Raw genomic sequence first — 18,395 nt, 5'->3', positions numbered from 1 at the left:
TGAGATAGGCAACTAACCATAAAGTCACTAGATCTACTATTACTTTTAGAAAGTATGGCCACAGCATATCATTCAGTAAAGACAGCTCGTCAAATATTGGAACAACGTGTCCTTATCCAACCGTTTTGATTAGGCGGGATTTTTGAAACGAAGTGGAATATTGGTTGCCTAAATTACAAATACAGCTCGTCCGTAAAACAATGTAAAAGGAACTGATATAAACATCGAATGAACTGAAACCAATTTTTGGAGTGTGGCATGAAGACTACGAAAAAAATACCACTTTGAACAATAAAAAAGAATTGTGCTTATATTTATTTTATTCATTAATAAAAGTCTATCACTTTACCAAGTTAATTTCAACATAAACATATCAACTACCTATTTTGCCAATGCCTTCAATTTTCGCCAAGTGTGAACCGTTTGAAGAGTCAGAAAGTGAACGCTGTTGTTTTCATCTTCCCTGGGAAAAGTACTTTGATGTTTTTGGTTGAATTTTTGTTGTTAGTTAAATTAGTGAAGTAATTCTGAGAACTTTTTCATAGTAACATGGACTATAGTGGTAGACCACCTCGTGATTCCAGACACAATAAAAAAACCTGCTTCAGAGGCTTCTTTAAATTTCCCTCGGAATCTGTAAGATAAGAAATATAAAGAAGTATATTATTCTATAATCAATACAAAAATTATTTGGTATGCAATTTTTACAGCACAGTGAAAATTCCAATAGTTGTAATGATTTAGGATCTATTTTACTAGCAACTGAATCTAAAGAAAGTAACCAGTGTCAAATTATTAATAGAGTTTTAAGTTGAACAACTTTTGCACATAAATCTGTGGAAGTAAATATGACAGACTACAGACATCTGGACATGGAGGAACAAAATTCTTTAAGTTATGTCTGTGGATACTTACTGAAGAAATGCTTGATGAAATATACCTGTGAAACATGTAGTTATTTTGCCGTTGCACGTAATGTCATCATATATGATAAACTTCTCTGTCACTTCAACGTCTTTGATGATGATCCACCATTTTGGCAATCCTAAAGCTGGCCATTCACACTCCAACGTCCCATTGGATGCAACTGTTGTACAATTCTGTTAAAAAGCAGCAGTACACACACACGTTACGACCTTGCAGTTAAAAATTTGCGATCGTGATGACAACATGTCCGACAAAATGACGAAAATGTACTTTTATAGCTGCTCTCACGATTTGAATAACATACACTGTCGAGTCATGTCCACACATCATCAAATTTCCATCCAATACAACACGATTGTACTGCTGCAGACAGACTTGTTCACCGACCGTCCACATCCAACCGATTTGCATACACAGACGTTCAAAAACACTTCAATTTGGTCATATCAAACACAATTGTTCTGCGGCGTTGAAACGTGAGTGCCGCGCTTAAGATGCTACATGAAACATTCACCTTTTATGTTGCAGCCCTAGAAAAACGATTTGTTTCACTATTTTCTACCAACTCAATTTTACCTTCATGTGGCCGATATATAAAAGCTGCCCTCGTAACTGTGTCCATACCAGCATACCGCACCCCTGTGCCCTGTGTACAGTTTCCACAATATTATTTATTTTATTTATGTGTTCGAACGCGCATTTTCTATTCAGTAAAAATAATAAATCACCGTTACAATATTAAATACCAAACATCTAAAATGTCAAATTTGACGCACAATGTTGACATGGTGGTAAATTTTATTTAGTAACAAGGTTTGCCACTACAGTTTCTAGCCAAAATTCAAGGTCATGTCCTTATTCAACGGTCGATTATTGTTGTTCTAGTCCGTTACGTGTATTTCTTATGGACCTTTCAAAAGCTGTCCTTACTGAATGATATGCTGTGGTATGGCAAACTGCCTGTGGTCGGAATTCGACAGAGAGGAACCTAACCTATGTGTTAAACAAAGATAGCGCGAGGCTAGTAATTTTCGCTATCTGTCAACGAAAGTTTGATGTGTTTACGATTTGAGGTTACGACAGACTGTACTAGAATTATTGAGTTAACGGACCGGAAAGAACACTATTCCAGTCTCAAAGTAACTCCAGCCCTATTCAACGAGAAAGTGTCACCGGTAACCAGCAAACAGTCGTGGAAGACGTGTTACCACCAAGGCAATTGACGGCCAAATGACAGTAACAGGATCGCCATACTGAAAGCAAAAAATACCTGCTGTCGAAAAGACGGAGCATAACAAGGACACAGATATATTTCTATTTCATAAAAGTTACTAATTGCCACACATTTCAAGATCGAGTTACATTAACTAACCATGCACAGGCGTTTATTTTTTTAAATTCGTACAGATTTTTTTAGAAACGCTGCTGAATTTTCAATATTTAAACAAATTTCCGGAAATTTGTGTCATAATTATCAGTATTAACTTTTTTAGATCGCTCCACTTGTATAAAATGTATCAAAACTTACATGTAAATAAAGATGTTGTGTCTTGGATATATGATATGTTGCTAATAAAGTGCTGATAAAAGCCGGAGACGGGGACCAAATCATGGCTGATTTAGACGTTTTATTTACACCGTTGTCATGGAAACCGTGCGTTCAGTCCCCGTATTGGACTGGAATCGGGTCCTGTTCCGACAGTGTTCAGCAACAGTAACTCAATGTAGGTTTTAATTTTCATTCTGTGTGAGTGAAATTGTTTGTTTTTAAATAAAAATAATGAATTCCTCTGCGTCACGACGGTAAAATTTTAGTGAAAAATTTAGGGACAACCACCCCCCATTTATTAATAAAAAAAGTGTTCATGGCAAAACGAGAGACTTTTGTAGATATTTTAATAGACGTAAGGTAATGCGGAACAAAAACAAAGTAAGTACGAAAACAGGGGAAAAGATATTTATTCAAGATGATTTATCGAAAAAATATAGAGAAATACAAAGGAAAATTACAATAAGAGCAAAAAAAGAAAGAGAAAACGGGCAAGTCACTAAAATAAGGTATAAAAAACTGCTGATAGGAATTGAAGAGTGGAAATGGGGAACGAAAAAAGAAAACCTGATAAAAATGAAGCAGCTTAAAATTCAAAAAAACTAAAGAATGAAATAGTCAAGTCAGCAACAAAGAAACGGACCAGGCAATGAATACGGCAATGAATATGGTAACAAACAAAAAAGAAAAGAAGAGGAATAAAAAATAGAAGTGTGAAACAAAAACAAAATATTATACTCATAGGAACATGTAACATAAGGGGTATTTATGAAGAAGGAGCTATCAAAAACCTTATTAAGAAAATTAAAAGATATAAAATGGAACCAATAGCTTTACAAGAAGCACATTTGGCAGGTAAGTAGCGGAATACAATAAATTGACAAGTACAATCTGTTTAAAAGTGGAGGCGCAACCAAACTCTTTGGGACAGGTTTTATAGTGGGGGAGAGACTTAAAGGAAAAATAATAGACTTTATGCAGATATCAGATAGGATCTGTGGGATAAGAGTAAAAGGACAAAACCAAAATCTATTCGTTCTAAATATACATGCACCGACAGAAGAAGAAAAAGAAGATGATGTAAAGGATGCATTCTGTGAAGAAATGGACAGAGTCATCGACAAAATACCAAAAAAAGATATCATAATTATAATGGGAGACGCAAATGCAAAAGTAGGGAGAGATGAAATACTTATAATAATAATAGTAATAATAATAATAGTTTATTAACGGAAAAGAAACTCCTATTACATAAAACAAGAAAGCAATTCATTTCCTACTATTTCTTTACATAAGTAAAGAAATAGTAGGAAAACAGAGCAAGCATGAAGAATCAAACAACAATGGCCTAAAATTAATCGAATCGGCTATAGAAAAAAATATGAAAATAGTAAGTACGCAATTTCAACGAAAAGATATACACAAGGGAACATGGATCATTCCAGAAAAACAAGAAACAAACCAGATTGATCACGTACTAATTCAAGAAAAGCACTATAGGTTAATAACATCAGTGAAAACCTGTCGACGGGCTGACATAGATTCAGACCACTTTTTGGTAAGGGCAAAGCTAAATTAATGGAAAGGGGAAGACAAAGAACACAGGAGGAATCACGAAGTAAGGTATAATACAAAAGAATTCCAAACACAGGAAATCAAAACAAAATATGAAGCAGGCATAGAAATAAACCTCGAAAAGCAAGATCTTTCAAAAGAAAAAAATATAAACACCAAATGGAACAATATAGAACGAATAGTAACAGAAGCAACAAAAAGATATGTGAGTAAAACCAAAGCAAGAGAAAGGAAAGAATGGTTAGACGAAGAATGCGAAGCAGAAATAAAACATATAATAGCTACTCAGAATGAAAATGCTGCATATAATAAACGAAGAAAATACAAGGAATTATAACAGTCAAAGAAAGTTAGTTAAGCAAATATGTCGCAGGAAAAAAAGGGATCTTTTAGAAAGACAAATAAAAACTAAAGAGGAAGCATGCCAGAAGAAACTTTTATGAAGACATGAAAACGTAAAGTCAACAAAATACGAATCTACGCAATATATAAAAGATATAGAAGGCAACTTAATAGGTGACGATGAAGGAAAATTAAAAAGATGGAAACAGTACTTCGAACAAATCTTAAATAGCGAAATTAGAGGAGGTCAGAGAGAAGAGCAAAAACAAGTACAAAAAAAAAGAACTTTAAGTAATGAAATTATAGCAATGCCAAGAAGAGAAGAGATAGAGGAGATGATCATAAATCAGATGAGGAATAACAAAAGCCCAGGGAGAAATGGAAATACAAAAGAAAACCTAAAATATGGAGGTGAAAATCTGAAAGACCTGCACCTCCTCTGATCCTCTTTTGACAACCGACCGCTTCTTTTAAAATAGATGTTGAATTGAAAACTTCATTGGGAGACTCGCGTCCGCGTGAAAGATGCAGCTTACCCCAATTATTTTGCGAAGATCGGGTAGAGAGTATAATATGTAGCAGGTTTTTTTTGCATAAAAATGGGGAGTGTGTCAATATAGTAAAACCATCGAAAAAAGGTAGGAGATTATGACGAGGTTCGCTTAGTGATCTTTCGACTATCAAAATTTAAATTTACCGCTACAGCATCGTATTAATTTGAGTTATTTGTATTCAGTTACTTTAATTGAGATTTCTCTTTTCCTTTGTGTAAAATTTTGCTTTATTCGACTCCGGGCAATTAAAAAGATAAATACATACTTAAAATATTTCTTATAATGTAAGCTAAATTTATTTCGAAATGTGCCTAATTGAGAAATTAATTAGCAACGTTTTAATTTGCATGACTTGATGTTTCCAGAAATGTTTTATTTTATTTGTACAATTTATTCACTGCATTTTGTTTTACTGGATTTTATATGAAGGCAAATTGCTTAAAATTTCTAAAAAATATTATTTTAGCAACAACAAAGATGCCAAGAGTCTCATTTTTAGTCATTTGCGTAAAAACAACTCATATTTAATAAGTGAATTTTGATTGTAACTAATTTGCATTAAAACGATGTCCTTGATTATAACTTGCAACTTGCAACATTTGAAAGAATTTGATTGCGATAATCAAAAAACTAAATGGCGACTAATTGGTCTTACGTGCAAATATCGCTACTAGGGATGATTTGTACACATAATTAACAATATTGGGGTAGAATTATAAGATTGCTGAAAATATGGATCATCGCACACATTGTCCCCATTTTGTTCGACATAAACCTCTATTACACTTAAAAAACGCGATAGACATTCAAGACATGCTATTTTGTAAATTTTGTGATGAACTCTATTTATTTACCTTCATACATGAATTTTTTAAGCATATGTAGTACACACGTATGTAATTATTATTAATGAGGTGAAAGGTGGGGCTGAGGTAAGGCAATACTTTCTCTTTCATTTCATTGGCAAGTTTCACTTTTCATCAGTTTGTCTCTCCACTTCGAAGAGAACAAGTGTTAAAAATACATCCTGTACCATGAATAAATATGCATGTTGTTTGGTGAGTTTATCTTCTTGATATTGCTGTATGTGAGTGCTATATTTTTTAAATGATTTAGTAAATATTGTAAGTGGTATATATGCACTAATCTAGTTATTATTCTGTTTAACTATTCTATATACAAACATTTTGCAAATTGTTTCAGGTTGTGCTGATTAGCTTGATAACAATATCATCTGCGATTCAACCACGTGCACCAAATTTCCAATATTTTGAAAGGTAATTAATTAATACTTACTATTATGATGTGATTAGTACTGGTATTTTGATTTAACGGTTCCCAGCAGCTTTTAGAATTATCTGATTTCACTTTTTCTTATTTTTCTTTTAATTGTATTATTTTATTCAATTTATTAGTTTATGTCTTCATTTTACCTTACTTCATATGTAGTTACGTTCTGTAATACGTACACACTGAAGAAAAAAATTCTCTATCATTGTAAAAGGTGCTTTAAATATCAAGATTTACTTTTCCTTGATCACCTATTTTTTTTATTTATGGATATAAAACGTTAAAATTCCGAATATTTATTATTAAATACTTATAAAAATAATTAGGCGAGAACAAATCGTAATGAAACAAATTATATGTTTTATTTATTTTGGCAGGACATTCCGTAATCTGATTGTACTTTTTTGTAGACCGAAATATCGATATCCTTATTACGATGAGAATGGAGTTGGACGTCTTTTATACGGATATGGGGATGACAAACTTTATCAGTACAAAACATTCACCCCACTGGAGGGTATACACTGAAAGATATTTTGTTGTATGTAACGTAATTTTTGCAAATCCCAGATGATACATTTTCTAGAAAAATGAATATGAATGATCACTGCAATAAACCAAAATACACGAATTTTGACCACTTTGATTTTTGATGTAATAAGTAATAACTGCTAAAATTACACATAATAAAAACTCGAATAATTATTGTTATGATGGAATAATACGTTAAAACCGGTACTATACAACCTGTACAAGCAAAACATTTATTTTCTTCACGTTTACTATTGCGTTTTTAATGATGAATTTATACTTCTTGCAGTAAGGTTTTACAAATGTCATAATTACGAAATTTGAAGTCACATTGGTAAAAATTCGTGTACATTTTTTTCTCCGTTGTATTAACATTATTAACATTTTATAACGAATACATTAATTACAACAACCAAGTATGTTTTGTTTTCATAAGCAGAGCATGACGGTTAGAATCGTTAAAACATTTTCTACATATTTAGTTTATAGTTATTTTAGAGAACTTTTCAGTTTACCTAGTCATAAAATGCTTGGCCTACAAAACATTCGACTGTTAAAAGCATGTAGTTACCTAAAAATGAAAAATAAATAGTTAATAAAAACATGTTTTACTTTATTTTCCTTTTTACCTGTCAAGCGTAAGCGCAAAGAAAATATTGTAATGAGGTCTGTTAGGCGACTGGCTACTTTCATGTTTTATTGACGTTTCGTAACCCATGGAGTACGAAAAGTGTGGCCTCCCCTTTCTTTCTGTCTGTCAGTCTATCTGTCTGTCTGTGTCCATTTTTATTAGACATATAATCTCGGAAACTACTGGACCAGTTGTCATAAAATTTTATTTATCAAAAATCTATGTTAGGAATATCGTGTAGAGTAGACCAACAATGTAATGACGTCATCTTCAAAATGTATAATAATAAATGTTGTGCTAGGTTAAATTACTTGGCTTGGTAGTTAATAAAAGGGAGGAAGCGTTTGTTTAATGACAATTAGTTGTAACGCCGACGACGCCACCGTTTTCCCCAATACGCCCAGCTAATTCTTGCGGGTTTATAATCGGAAAACATGTGAAATTTTGACCGATGCGAACACGTATAAATTTGATCCATTGTTTGTAAATTCACAGATCAGGTTAGGATTTTAATCGTTAACTGGTGCTAACACAATTTAACAGACATTAGATTTATTTAGATAAATCACTTACTAGGAGATTTCATGAAATTCACTTAGTCAGGATTCAGCCTTTTGTTTAACAAAGTTACGAATAACGGTTCTGGATGCTAATACTTGAGTGTTACATTATAACATTTCTAATATCTTCACACAAGATTGCTAATAGTTCATTTACGGCAGTTAAATTAACAAAATTCATAATATGGTGGACTGCGGGACGGGGGAATTAACGATTTGTCTCCTTATGCAGTCATCATTATTATCATCGCACGCGATAAAGTAGCTAGATTAAGTTTAGTTGTTATTATTTAGTTGATAGTTAATAAAAAGGAGGGAGCCTTTGTTTAACGAAAATTAATCGTACCGATGGCGACGCCACAGTTTTCCCAACGAGCGTAACTAATTCTTGCTGTTTTTTTAATCGGAAATATGCAAATTTTCGACAGTTGCTAACACGTGGTGTAAATTTGATTTATTGTTTGTAAATTCACAGTTCATGTTAGGATTTTAATCTGGTTCTAACACGATTTAACAGTCATGAGATTGTTCAGATAAAGCACTTGCTACTAGATTTTATGAGATTCACTTAGTCAGGATTCATTCTTTGTTTATCAAGTTATAAATAAGGTTTCTGGATGCTTATACTTAAGTGTTACATTATAATACTTCTTAATTCCTCACTCAAGATTGCTAATAGTTCATTTACGGCAGTTAAATTAACCTAACGTTGTCCCACTCCGGGAAAAGAACCGTGTAAAGTGCAGTAGAATTCATAATATCATGGACAGAGGGATTAAAAAATTCTCTCCTTAGGCATTTATCATCTGGACATCAAGAGACGTATCTCTCACGACGTGGGAAATTATATCATCCAAACGTAATTCTTGCAACGAGGAATCGTTGATAAAATGTGGCATAATTTAACATCATGTAAATTCTTTGTTTGAATCGTCGATAAAGTGTAGCAAATATTAACCTCATGCAATTTTTCTCTATCTCACAATTTTAGCCTCAGTAATTTTTTTTGCTGTATAATTTAAATTGAAAGTAAACTTTCATGCTCTGCAGTTCCTAATCTCACGTAATTTTTTTGTCTGCACAAGTTTTACTTTACACCAGACCTTTTTTTTTGTTGCCATAAATCTTTGCTAGTTATTTCTACCACGTAAATATTTTGTTGTCTGATACCCAATCTTAATCTCAGAATTTAAATGTTGTTTATCGCTCTTTTTGAAACTTTAACACTTGTTCGGTTGTAGTTTAATATCAGAGTTATAGAAATGGAATATCGAAATGGAATTGAGGTAAATAACACAGAAACACTTGGCGGAAGCGGAGTGCGCGGTTCCTTGTCGAGCTAGCGGTCGCGCCATCTGCACAAAAGACGCAGATCTTGAATAAAAGTCAGGAGAGCAGTCAGGATGACGTGACGCTCGCGGCTTATCTATAGCCGGGATTTCCAACCACGAGTTTGCGACCGTAACGACCTGTTACGTGGTTAGATAGAGGGGTGCTCAAAGTTAACCAAGTCTTTTGTAGCTGAGAACTCAGAGGTCTTCAACCTGCACAACTTAGTCGCTGCTTCTTTTCTTTTTTTTTTGTCAGTGGAGGAATAAATGTTTTGCGTCCTCCATATATTTTGTGTTTTATTTAGCGGTACTTCTCCAACCTTTGGGGTCCCCTACTTTACGTCTGAACGCATTCCGCCACAAAAAAACACAATGTAGGGTTACATTTTATTAAATGATCACAGCCGATGCCAAATTTTTTAACTTTTCGCTGGCTTTCAATTTTTTTTTTCACATGGGAAATTTAAGGCGGGATATTTGGGTTATCACAGTCTTGACAATAAATATTTCGATAGCTATCGAAGAGTGAAATTTGCCGAAATATTCTCTCAAATGGACAAACCCTTGAAACACACTATTGCGATTTCTGGCGAGAGTAACTCTTAAATGGATGCTGGGGAAGTAACAGAAATTTGATATAGGAATTTAACATTTTTAAAACTAGATATTTCAAAAACTTACTGTCTTTGACTTTGTCGCTTTATCAAATGAGGCAATAATTGAAGCAACAGGAAAAATTCTGAAAGAAAAATGAAAATTGTTTTAGATCGTGTATCTAATACTTATAAAGTTAGATGTTGTGGTGACCGCACTTGAATTAAAAATTTCGCGCTGAAATAATTAACAGTGGCGCGAAATCGCATTTGAATAATTTGAATTTGAGAAAAAAATTCAATAAGAAAATCGTTAAACATAGGCAACCATGTGCACGTTAGCGCTTTTAGGTAGTGGGTAGTTCTGCTTAAAATTTTAGTTAAAGGGTTGATCGAAGAGGGCGGCTTGGTAGAGAGGTGAAAGCGTCACTTTTGGTGTGTTGCTACAGCCGTGGTGTGTTGTGAGTGGTGAGTAGGTTAAGTTTAGTTGGCTTGGTAGTTCATAAAATGGAGGAAGCCTTTGTTTAACGACAATTAATCGTAACGATGACGAGGCCACAGTTTCCCCAACATGCATAGCTAATTCTTGTGGCTTTCTAATCGAAAAATGCGAATTTTCGACCGACGCTAAAACGATCTGTAAATTTGATTCATTGTTTGTACATTAACGGTTCATGTTGGGATTTTAATCGTTAACTGGTGCTAACACAATTTCACAGACATTAGATGTAACGGATTTTTATTTAATTTTGAATTGATTTGGATTCGAAGTGGTGGCGCATCTATCACGCGTAGTGTTGGTGTGAGCTACGGGAAAAAACGGGGAGAAAAAGAGAGATAAGAACGGAGGAGATAGCGGGGCGGGAGCGAGTGAGGAGCTCGGGAGGAAGACAATCAAGTTCAGGGGCTTTTCAAGGAAGATTTTCGGGAAGAGACGGGACCTGAGAACCGAAGGAAGAGTCAGGAGCCTCCGCCGCCTACGCTGAGGAGAGAAGAGGTGCCCTTCCGCATATTTTAACAGTGATTGGCTTATCGTATGTAATATCTTTAATAATATCATTTGTCGTAAACGTAGTTTTATTGGGCTCGGGTTGAAACCCACTTCGTGAGGTAACAATAAAGTAGCATTTATTTGAAATCCGGTAAGTAGGTTACATAAATTTTGGCGCCCAACGTTTCGTAGAGTCCTTTAAACTGCGTTTATGATGGCAGGATCCTATTTTAATATGGAACCAAATTTTTTGAAATCGAGCGAAGTTAATCACGAGTTAAAAGTGCGGGGGGTTACGCCCGATCGCTTAGATCTAGATACAAAGCGTAAACAGCTGCGACGGAGACTACGAGAAGATTTGAATCGTGGTGAAGTCATGTATGCTAATCCCAATTTCGATTTCGAGGCGGAAAAAACGGAGGTTGAAACAACACTAAGTGATATCCGAGCCTTGTTGGATTCTTTTGATGGTCGACGGGGGGATGGGAACAGGAGACTTCTCACCAAGTACTATCATGTAATGGGTCGCTTACATCGATTCCCAGCGACGGCGCCCGTAGCTGTGCAAGAATTCAAACATGATCAAATGGCGATGGCGGAAGCATTGGATGAAACCAGGTATGAAATGGTGGAACAAACCTCTCTACCTCCAGATGATGCGACCGCGAGTCCGGCGGGAGTCAACCAGAACACTACGATCCTTAAGCCTACTCCGGTACACAAGTGGAATGTAACTTTTGATGGTAAGTCTCAGCATGATTCGGTCAATGGGTTTTTACAACGGATAGAAGAATTGCGAGTGGCTCGAAATACCTCAAAAGCGGAATTATTTAGGTCCGCTGTAGATTTATTCGATGGAAAGGCACTTTTGTGGTATAGATCGATAAAACCATCAGTCAGTTCGTGGGATCAGCTGATTCAGGCTTTAAAGCGAGATTTTTTGCCGCCAGACTATGATCAGGAACTTCTTAAGGAAATTCATAATCGAACGCAGGGATCTCGTGAGTCAGTTGTTTTGTATCTGGCGACTATGCGCAATTTGTTTAATCGGTTGTCGGATATTCCACCTGAAATTTCCCAATTGCATCTAATTCGTCGTAATCTCTTACCGGTTTTCCAAACCCACCTCGCTTTGCACGACATTAAAACGTTTACTCAGTTGTCGGATATCTGTAGGACCCTGGAAAGCGTTTTAGCCAATCAGGAAAAATTTCGACCACCTCCGCGGCGAAGCATCGCTCTGCTAGAACCCGATTTAGCTTGTCCAGACGGGGATAACCAAGAAAATAAGTTATTCTCGACCCCTCAATTTCGTAATACCTCTAACATTTCTTCTCCACACCAAAAAAGTGAATTGACATGTTATGCATGTCGGAAACCGGGTCATTTTCGGCGCGAATGTCCTAATAAAACCCCGAAAAAACCTACTTGTGCTGGCTGTGGAAAAGTAGGTGTCATCCACCCTAACTGCCCCCGGTGTAGGCCGGAAAACTAAGTGGGGGAAAGCGCTTACCATCGGGCCACCGCTTTCGTTACTTCCCTAAGGCCCCTAGCCAAACTACGTGTTCACAGCGATTAGTTTCAGGGAAGGAAACAATTAATACTTTACTTGTAGAGACATCTCATGATAATCGACCTTATTTGGCAGTAGAAGTTTTGGGAAATTCAATTACAGGACTACTTGACAGCGGCGCGACTCATTCTATCGTTGGTGGGGAAGGACTTGGTTTGTTAGATCATCTAAATCTATCCATTTATGAATCGGAGGCATCCACTGTAGGGACTGCTGATGGTGTACAACAGCAGGTAGTGGGCTGTACGGCGCAGAGTAAGGATTCTATTAGGGCAGTTAATCGTCAAGATGATATCTTAGTGGCGGCGATGCAAGGTATTCGTTCACTACAGGACTTAAGTCCGTCTCAAATGTCAGAGCTTCAGAAGGTCAAAAATCTCTTCTATGAGTTATCGTGGGAAAAAGGTACGAAATTGGGAAGAACCACACGAACCGTTCATTTTATAGATACTGGTAATGCGCGACCAATTAAGCAACGTCATCATCAGATCTCACCTTACATGCTGGTTCACCTCAATCGGGAACTAGACAAGATGTTGGAGTTGGGAGTTGTGCGGCCTTCATCGAGTCTTTGGTCCTCTCCTGTTTTATTGGTAAATAAAACAAACGGTGAGAAGCGCTTTTGTTTCGACGGTCGAAAACTTAACTCTGTGACCAAACCAGATGCTTACCCTTTACCTAAAGTCGATTACATCTTAAACATGTTAACTGGAGCACGGTATTTATCAAAAATTGATCTTAAGTCCGCTTTTTGGCAAATTCCCTTAGAGGATACGTCCTGCGAAAAGACTGCCTTTGTTGTTCCCTCTCGAGGGCTTTATGAATTCGTGGTGCTACCGTTTGGTCTGTCGAATGCTCCTCAGACTTTGCAACGTCTAATGGACCAAGTGTTAGGTCCTTCGTTGGAACCATATGTGTTTGTTTTTTTGGATGACATTGTTATCTCGACACCAACGTTTGAACAACATCTTCAAGTGCTTAGGGAGGTTTACCAACGCTTGAAAGAAGCCAACTTAACCATCAATGCAGAGAAGTGTGAGTACTGCCTACCATCTTTAAAGTACCTTGGTTTTGTTGTGGATAAATCAGGTTTGCATACAGATCCAGAAAAAATCGCCGCCATGGCGGAATTTCCTAAACCCCAAACAGTCACAGAAATGAAACGATTTCTTCGGCTCTGCGGCTGGTACAGGCGCTTTATTCCGAAATTTTCAGATTTCACCTCTCCTTTAACAGCTCTTCTCCTGGGCAAGCGAAAAAGAAATAGGTTGGTGTGGACGCAGGAAGCGGATAATTGTTTCCACCAACTCAAAAATGCCTTGATAAACGCTCCTTTGTTGGTAAGCCCAGATTTTTCTAAACCCTTTACCATCCAGAGTGATGCTTCGGATGTGGGAGTGGCAGCGGTTCTAACACAACCAGATAGCAAAGGAGGTGAGGTAGTGATAGCTTACGCTAGTCGCACTCTTTCGCCGGCTGAGAAAAAATATTCGGTAACCGAAAGAGAATGCCTGGCAGTTCTATTCGGGATAGATAAATTCAGGCCGTATATTGAGGGGGCAAAATTCACTGTAGTAACTGACCATCACAGTCTCCTGTGGCTTAACAACTTAAAGGATCCCAGTGGTAGATTGGCAAGGTGGGCAGTGAAGCTGCAACAATTTGAGTTTGTTTTAGAACACCGAAAGGGTTTTATGAACGTGGTGCCGGATGCCTTAAGTCGAGCGCCACTGCCAGAAGTTGCTGTAATTCAGGTGAGGCCGGGAAACACAGATAAGTGGTACCATAGCATGCTTAAAAGTCTTGAGGAACGTCCAAACGATTATCCGGATTATTTAGTTAAGGATGGTGTCCTATATAAACATGCGAGGCCTCGGTATCGAGTCCCAAATGTCCTTCCAAGTTGGCGAGTAGTAGTACCCAAATCACAACGGCTGGAAGTGCTTCGTGAATGCCACGACTCTCCTCTAGCAGCTCACCTTGGATCATATAAAACTCTGGAACGGATACAAGAACTCTATTTTTGGCCTGGCATGCAAACTGATGTTAAACGATATGTCTCTCGATGTTCAACTTATTCAGCTCAAAAGGCAACTAATGTAGCTGCTCCCGGATTGATGGGTTCTTCTAAGAAGGCTACTTTCCCATGGCAATTGATTTCAATTGATATTTTAGGTCCTCTTCCTCGTAGTATGCAGGAACATTGTTATATTTTAATGGTCTGTGATTGGTTCAGCAAGTTCATTTTATTACATCCTCTTCGTAAGGCAAATTCCAAGTCAATTATCAAATTTGTAGAAGAAAACGTCTTTTTGATGTTTGGTGTCCCTCAAATCATCACCTGCGACAATGGTACTCAATTTGTTTCGCGTGATTTTCAGAAGCTAGCGGATTTGTACAAATGTAAGATTTGGTATAACGCAAAATACCATCCCCAAACAAACAGCGTAGAACGAGTGAACAGAGTAGCCGGGGCTGCTATTCGTTCCTACATTAAGGATAATAATCATCGGTATTGGGACGTCCATTTACCAAAAATTGGGTTTGCGCTTCGAACGGCCATTCATGAAGCCACCGGATTATCTCCTACGTATATAAATTTTGGTCGGTACGTACCAATTTCAGGAGATTTTTATGACAGGAACAGCGACCCATCGAAAGTTGATTTAACGAACCCTGACCGGAGCCAATATTTTGAAAATTTGGAGGGCTTGTCTGAAATCTACAAGACAGTGCGTCAAAAACTAACGGCCGCGTATAAAAGAAATTCTCACACGTATAATTTACGACGCCGTCCTGCTGATTCCTATCAAGTAGGTGACCGGGTGTGGAAACGCAATTATGTACTTTCAGACGCATCAAAGCACTTTTCCAGTAAACTGGCTCCAAAATATGTTCCATGTATCGTCACCAAGGTTATCTCTCGTCTCGTATATAGATTAGCGGAGGCTGAGAGTCATCAAAACCTAGGAAACTGGCACGTTAAAGATCTTAAGCCGTTTCGGGGTGATGATCGTGGAGACAGTAGTACCGACGAATGATTTTTTTTTAAGTCTATGTGCCTGAGAGAGAGAATATGACGTATGAGTGATCTCGTGTATGTGGTATGAATGTGGTGAGTGGATGAGTAGGTTTTTTTTCCGACTCAGAACAATTTAATTTTTTTCCCAATTACGACGTGTGCACACAATAAAACCCTGATTTTGACAATTTCTTCTCGATTCTGACGTTTACTTCCAGATTTTGACATTTTATTCTCGATTTTAACATTTAACTTTAGCCCTTCGTCGATTAGCAGTCAGAGGTTTCATGTTCTCCCGATGGAGGATGTTTTTGTTCGTGACTCTCTGAATCTGCAAATTCTTGGATTCGAATTCCTATTCAAAGAGACTTTTGCTGTTTCACGAAAATGGCTCTCAAAATTCTTTTGTTGTTTACTCCTTAGAAAATTCTGGAGTATGACTGGAATCTTTTTTTATTTACAATTTCTTTCCTTTTTCTTAGGTGGGATACATCTTATGGAAAAATTTTAATTATGTTTAATTTAAATTTTTTTGTTATCATAGGGGGGTGCCTGAAGTGCGGGGTTAGCATACATGACTTCACCACGATTCAAATCTTCTCGTAGTCTCCGTCGCAGCTGTTTACGCTTTGTATCTAGATCTAAGCGATCGGGCGTAACCCCCGCACTTATGCATAACATCTCAGTTCACTTTTTTGGTGTGGAGAAGAAATGTTAGAGGTATTACGAAATTGAGGGGTCGAGAATAACTTATTTTCTTGGTTATCCCCGTCTGGACAAGCTAAATCGGGTTCTAGCAGAGCGATGCTTCGCCGCGGAGGTGGTCGAAATTTTTCCTGATTGGTTAAAACGCTTTCCAGGGTTCTACAGATATCCGACAACTGAGTAAACGTTTTAATGTCGTGCAAAGCGAGGTGGGTTTGGAAAACCGGTAAGAGATTACGACGAATTAGATGCAATTGGGAAATTTCAGGTGGAATATCCGACAACCGATTAAACAAATTGCGCATAGTCGCCAGATACAAAACAACTGACTCACGAGATCCCTGCGTTCGATTATGAATTTCCTTAAGAAGTTCCTGATCATAATCTGGCGGCAAAAAATCTCGCTTTAAAGCCTGAATCAGCTGATCCCACGAACTGACTGATGGTTTTATCGATCTATACCACAAAAGTGCCTTTCCATCGAATAAATCTACAGCGGACCTAAATAATTCCGCTTTTGAGGTATTTCGAGCCACTCGCAATTCCTCTATCCGTTGTAAAAACCCATTGACCGAATCATGCTGAGACTTACCATCAAAAGTTACATTCCACTTGTGTACCGGAGTAGGCTTAAGGATCGTAGTGTTCTGGTTGACTCCCGCCGGACTCGCGGTCGCATCATCTGGAGGTAGAGAGGTTTGTTCCACCATTTCATACCTGGTTTCATCCAATGCTTCCGCCATCGCCATTTGATCATGTTTGAATTCTTGCTTAGTTTTAGCAACTCCAAATTTTGGAACTTGAATACCAGCATCCTTCAATAAAGTATAACTAATGTGTTCATGGACATTGAGGTTTCTTGTTTGCTGTTTTTGGGGTTGCCAGTTTGAAGTCGTTGATCCCAAAACTTTTTTTGCGATTGCAATGGCTACGATGCTTCGAAGTGCTGTTTTAGCTGAACATATTCTTTTAAAGAATGCCACAAAAGTTTTGGGATCAACGACTTCAAACTGGCAACCCCAAAAACAGCAAACAAGAAACCTCAATGTCCATGAACACATTAGTTATACTTTATTGAAGGATGCTGGTATTCAAGTTCCAAAATTTGGAGTTGCTAAAACTAAGCAAGAATTCAAACATGATCAAATGGCGATGGCGGAAGCATTGGATGAAACCAGGTATGAAATGGTGGAACAAACCTCTCTACCTCCAGATGATGCGACCGCGAGTCCGGCGGGAGTCAACCAGAACACTACGATCCTTAAGCCTACTCCGGTACACAAGTGGAATGTAACTTTTGATGGTAAGTCTCAGCATGATTCGGTCAATGGGTTTTTACAACGGATAGAGGAATTGCGAGTGGCTCGAAATACCTCAAAAGCGGAATTATTTAGGTCCGCTGTAGATTTATTCGATGGAAAGGCACTTTTGTGGTATAGATCGATAAAACCATCAGTCAGTTCGTGGGATCAGCTGATTCAGGCTTTAAAGCGAGATTTTTTGCCGCCAGATTATGATCAGGAATTTATCGCGCCATCTGCACAAAGATGCAGGTTAGAATAGAATTCAGGGGCGATCGAGATGACGTAACGCTGTCGACTTGGCCCAATAGTCGGGAGCCAACTGCGAGTTTGCGACCGTAACGGCCTGCTCGTCTAGGCACTCTTGGGGTGCTGGGCGACAGTGCTTGCGATAGATAGAATCACTGTCGTGGGTAGGAGAAGAGTCACGACCAGGAGCCCCAAGCTCCGCTCGCGCTACAATGCCCCCTATGGGTATTTTTTGTTGTGCTCCAGAATGAAATTGACAAAGCTCGATCGCTACACTCTTATAGCCCTCTAGTGCTGCTGCTGCTGCATAGTTTTTTTTTATTAAAATGTTGTTCTCTTGTTGACTGCCATAATTTTAAATTTGCCGCCACACGTCTGTAATAGCTTGTGTATTTATTTACATCCAGTTACTTTACTTCAGATTTTGCTTTGTTTTTATTAAATTTGTAATTTTTTTTTTCATTTAAATTTCATCCAAAGTTCAAAGTTTTTTTTTGGAGCTGAAAAGCGATTGCGATTCGGCCCCCACTGGGCAGTCTGAGGGCAAGTCATGCATCATGAGTCACCCTCGCAGGCAGCTTTTTTTTCTTTTTTTTTTGCCAGTGGAGGAATAAATAATTTTGTATCTTTCATAAACTTTATGTTTTATTTAGCGGTACTTTTCCAACCTT

General features: G+C 37.5%; 1 protein-coding gene and 1 long non-coding RNA gene across 3 annotated transcripts; one reads left to right on the top strand and one right to left on the bottom strand.

Annotated features, from left to right (window-relative positions):
* Window positions 1-302: 302 nt before the first annotated feature.
* LOC135136536 (uncharacterized) lies at window positions 303-1,849 on the bottom strand. 2 transcript variants are annotated; one of them, XR_010281726.1, is made up of 3 exons: window positions 1,504-1,849; window positions 916-1,457; window positions 303-634 (listed from the first exon to the last, which is right to left on the bottom strand). It is a non-coding gene; the product is annotated as an uncharacterized LOC135136536 (long non-coding RNA). The 2 variants fall into 2 exon arrangements; XR_010281727.1 differs by having other exon boundaries at window positions 941-1,457.
* A 4,047-nt stretch (window positions 1,850-5,896) lies between these two features.
* On the top strand, window positions 5,897-7,345 carry LOC135136554 (uncharacterized). The gene is made up of 3 exons (XM_064065892.1): window positions 5,897-6,005; window positions 6,151-6,224; window positions 6,648-7,345. The coding sequence occupies exons 1-3, from the start codon at window positions 5,982-5,984 to the stop codon at window positions 6,763-6,765; spliced, it is 216 nt and encodes a 71-aa protein (XP_063921962.1). The 5' UTR covers window positions 5,897-5,981; the 3' UTR covers window positions 6,766-7,345.
* Window positions 7,346-18,395: the final 11,050 nt, after the last annotated feature.

This window comes from Zophobas morio, unplaced genomic scaffold, assembly GCF_036711695.1.
Source record: "Zophobas morio isolate AGI-343-1 ecotype UQ-CSIRO unplaced genomic scaffold, CSIRO_AGI_Zmor_V1 ptg000026l, whole genome shotgun sequence".
NCBI lineage: Eukaryota > Metazoa > Arthropoda > Insecta > Coleoptera > Tenebrionidae > Zophobas > Zophobas morio.
Note: the sequence above shows the minus strand (reverse complement) of the source record. Positions and strands in the feature narration are given on the sequence as shown.

What these genes read in the sequence shown, in the direction of transcription:
- LOC135136554 (XM_064065892.1), top strand. Translation starts at nt 5,982, where the DNA reads ATGAATAAATATGCATGTTGTTTG. An exon ending in ATAAATATGCATGTTGTTTG is followed by an intron (nt 6,006 to 6,150) that starts GTGAGTTTATCT and finishes AAATTGTTTCAG; the next exon opens with GTTGTGCTGATTAGCTTGAT. An exon ending in AATTTCCAATATTTTGAAAG is followed by an intron (nt 6,225 to 6,647) that starts GTAATTAATTAA and finishes ACTTTTTTGTAG; the next exon opens with ACCGAAATATCGATATCCTT.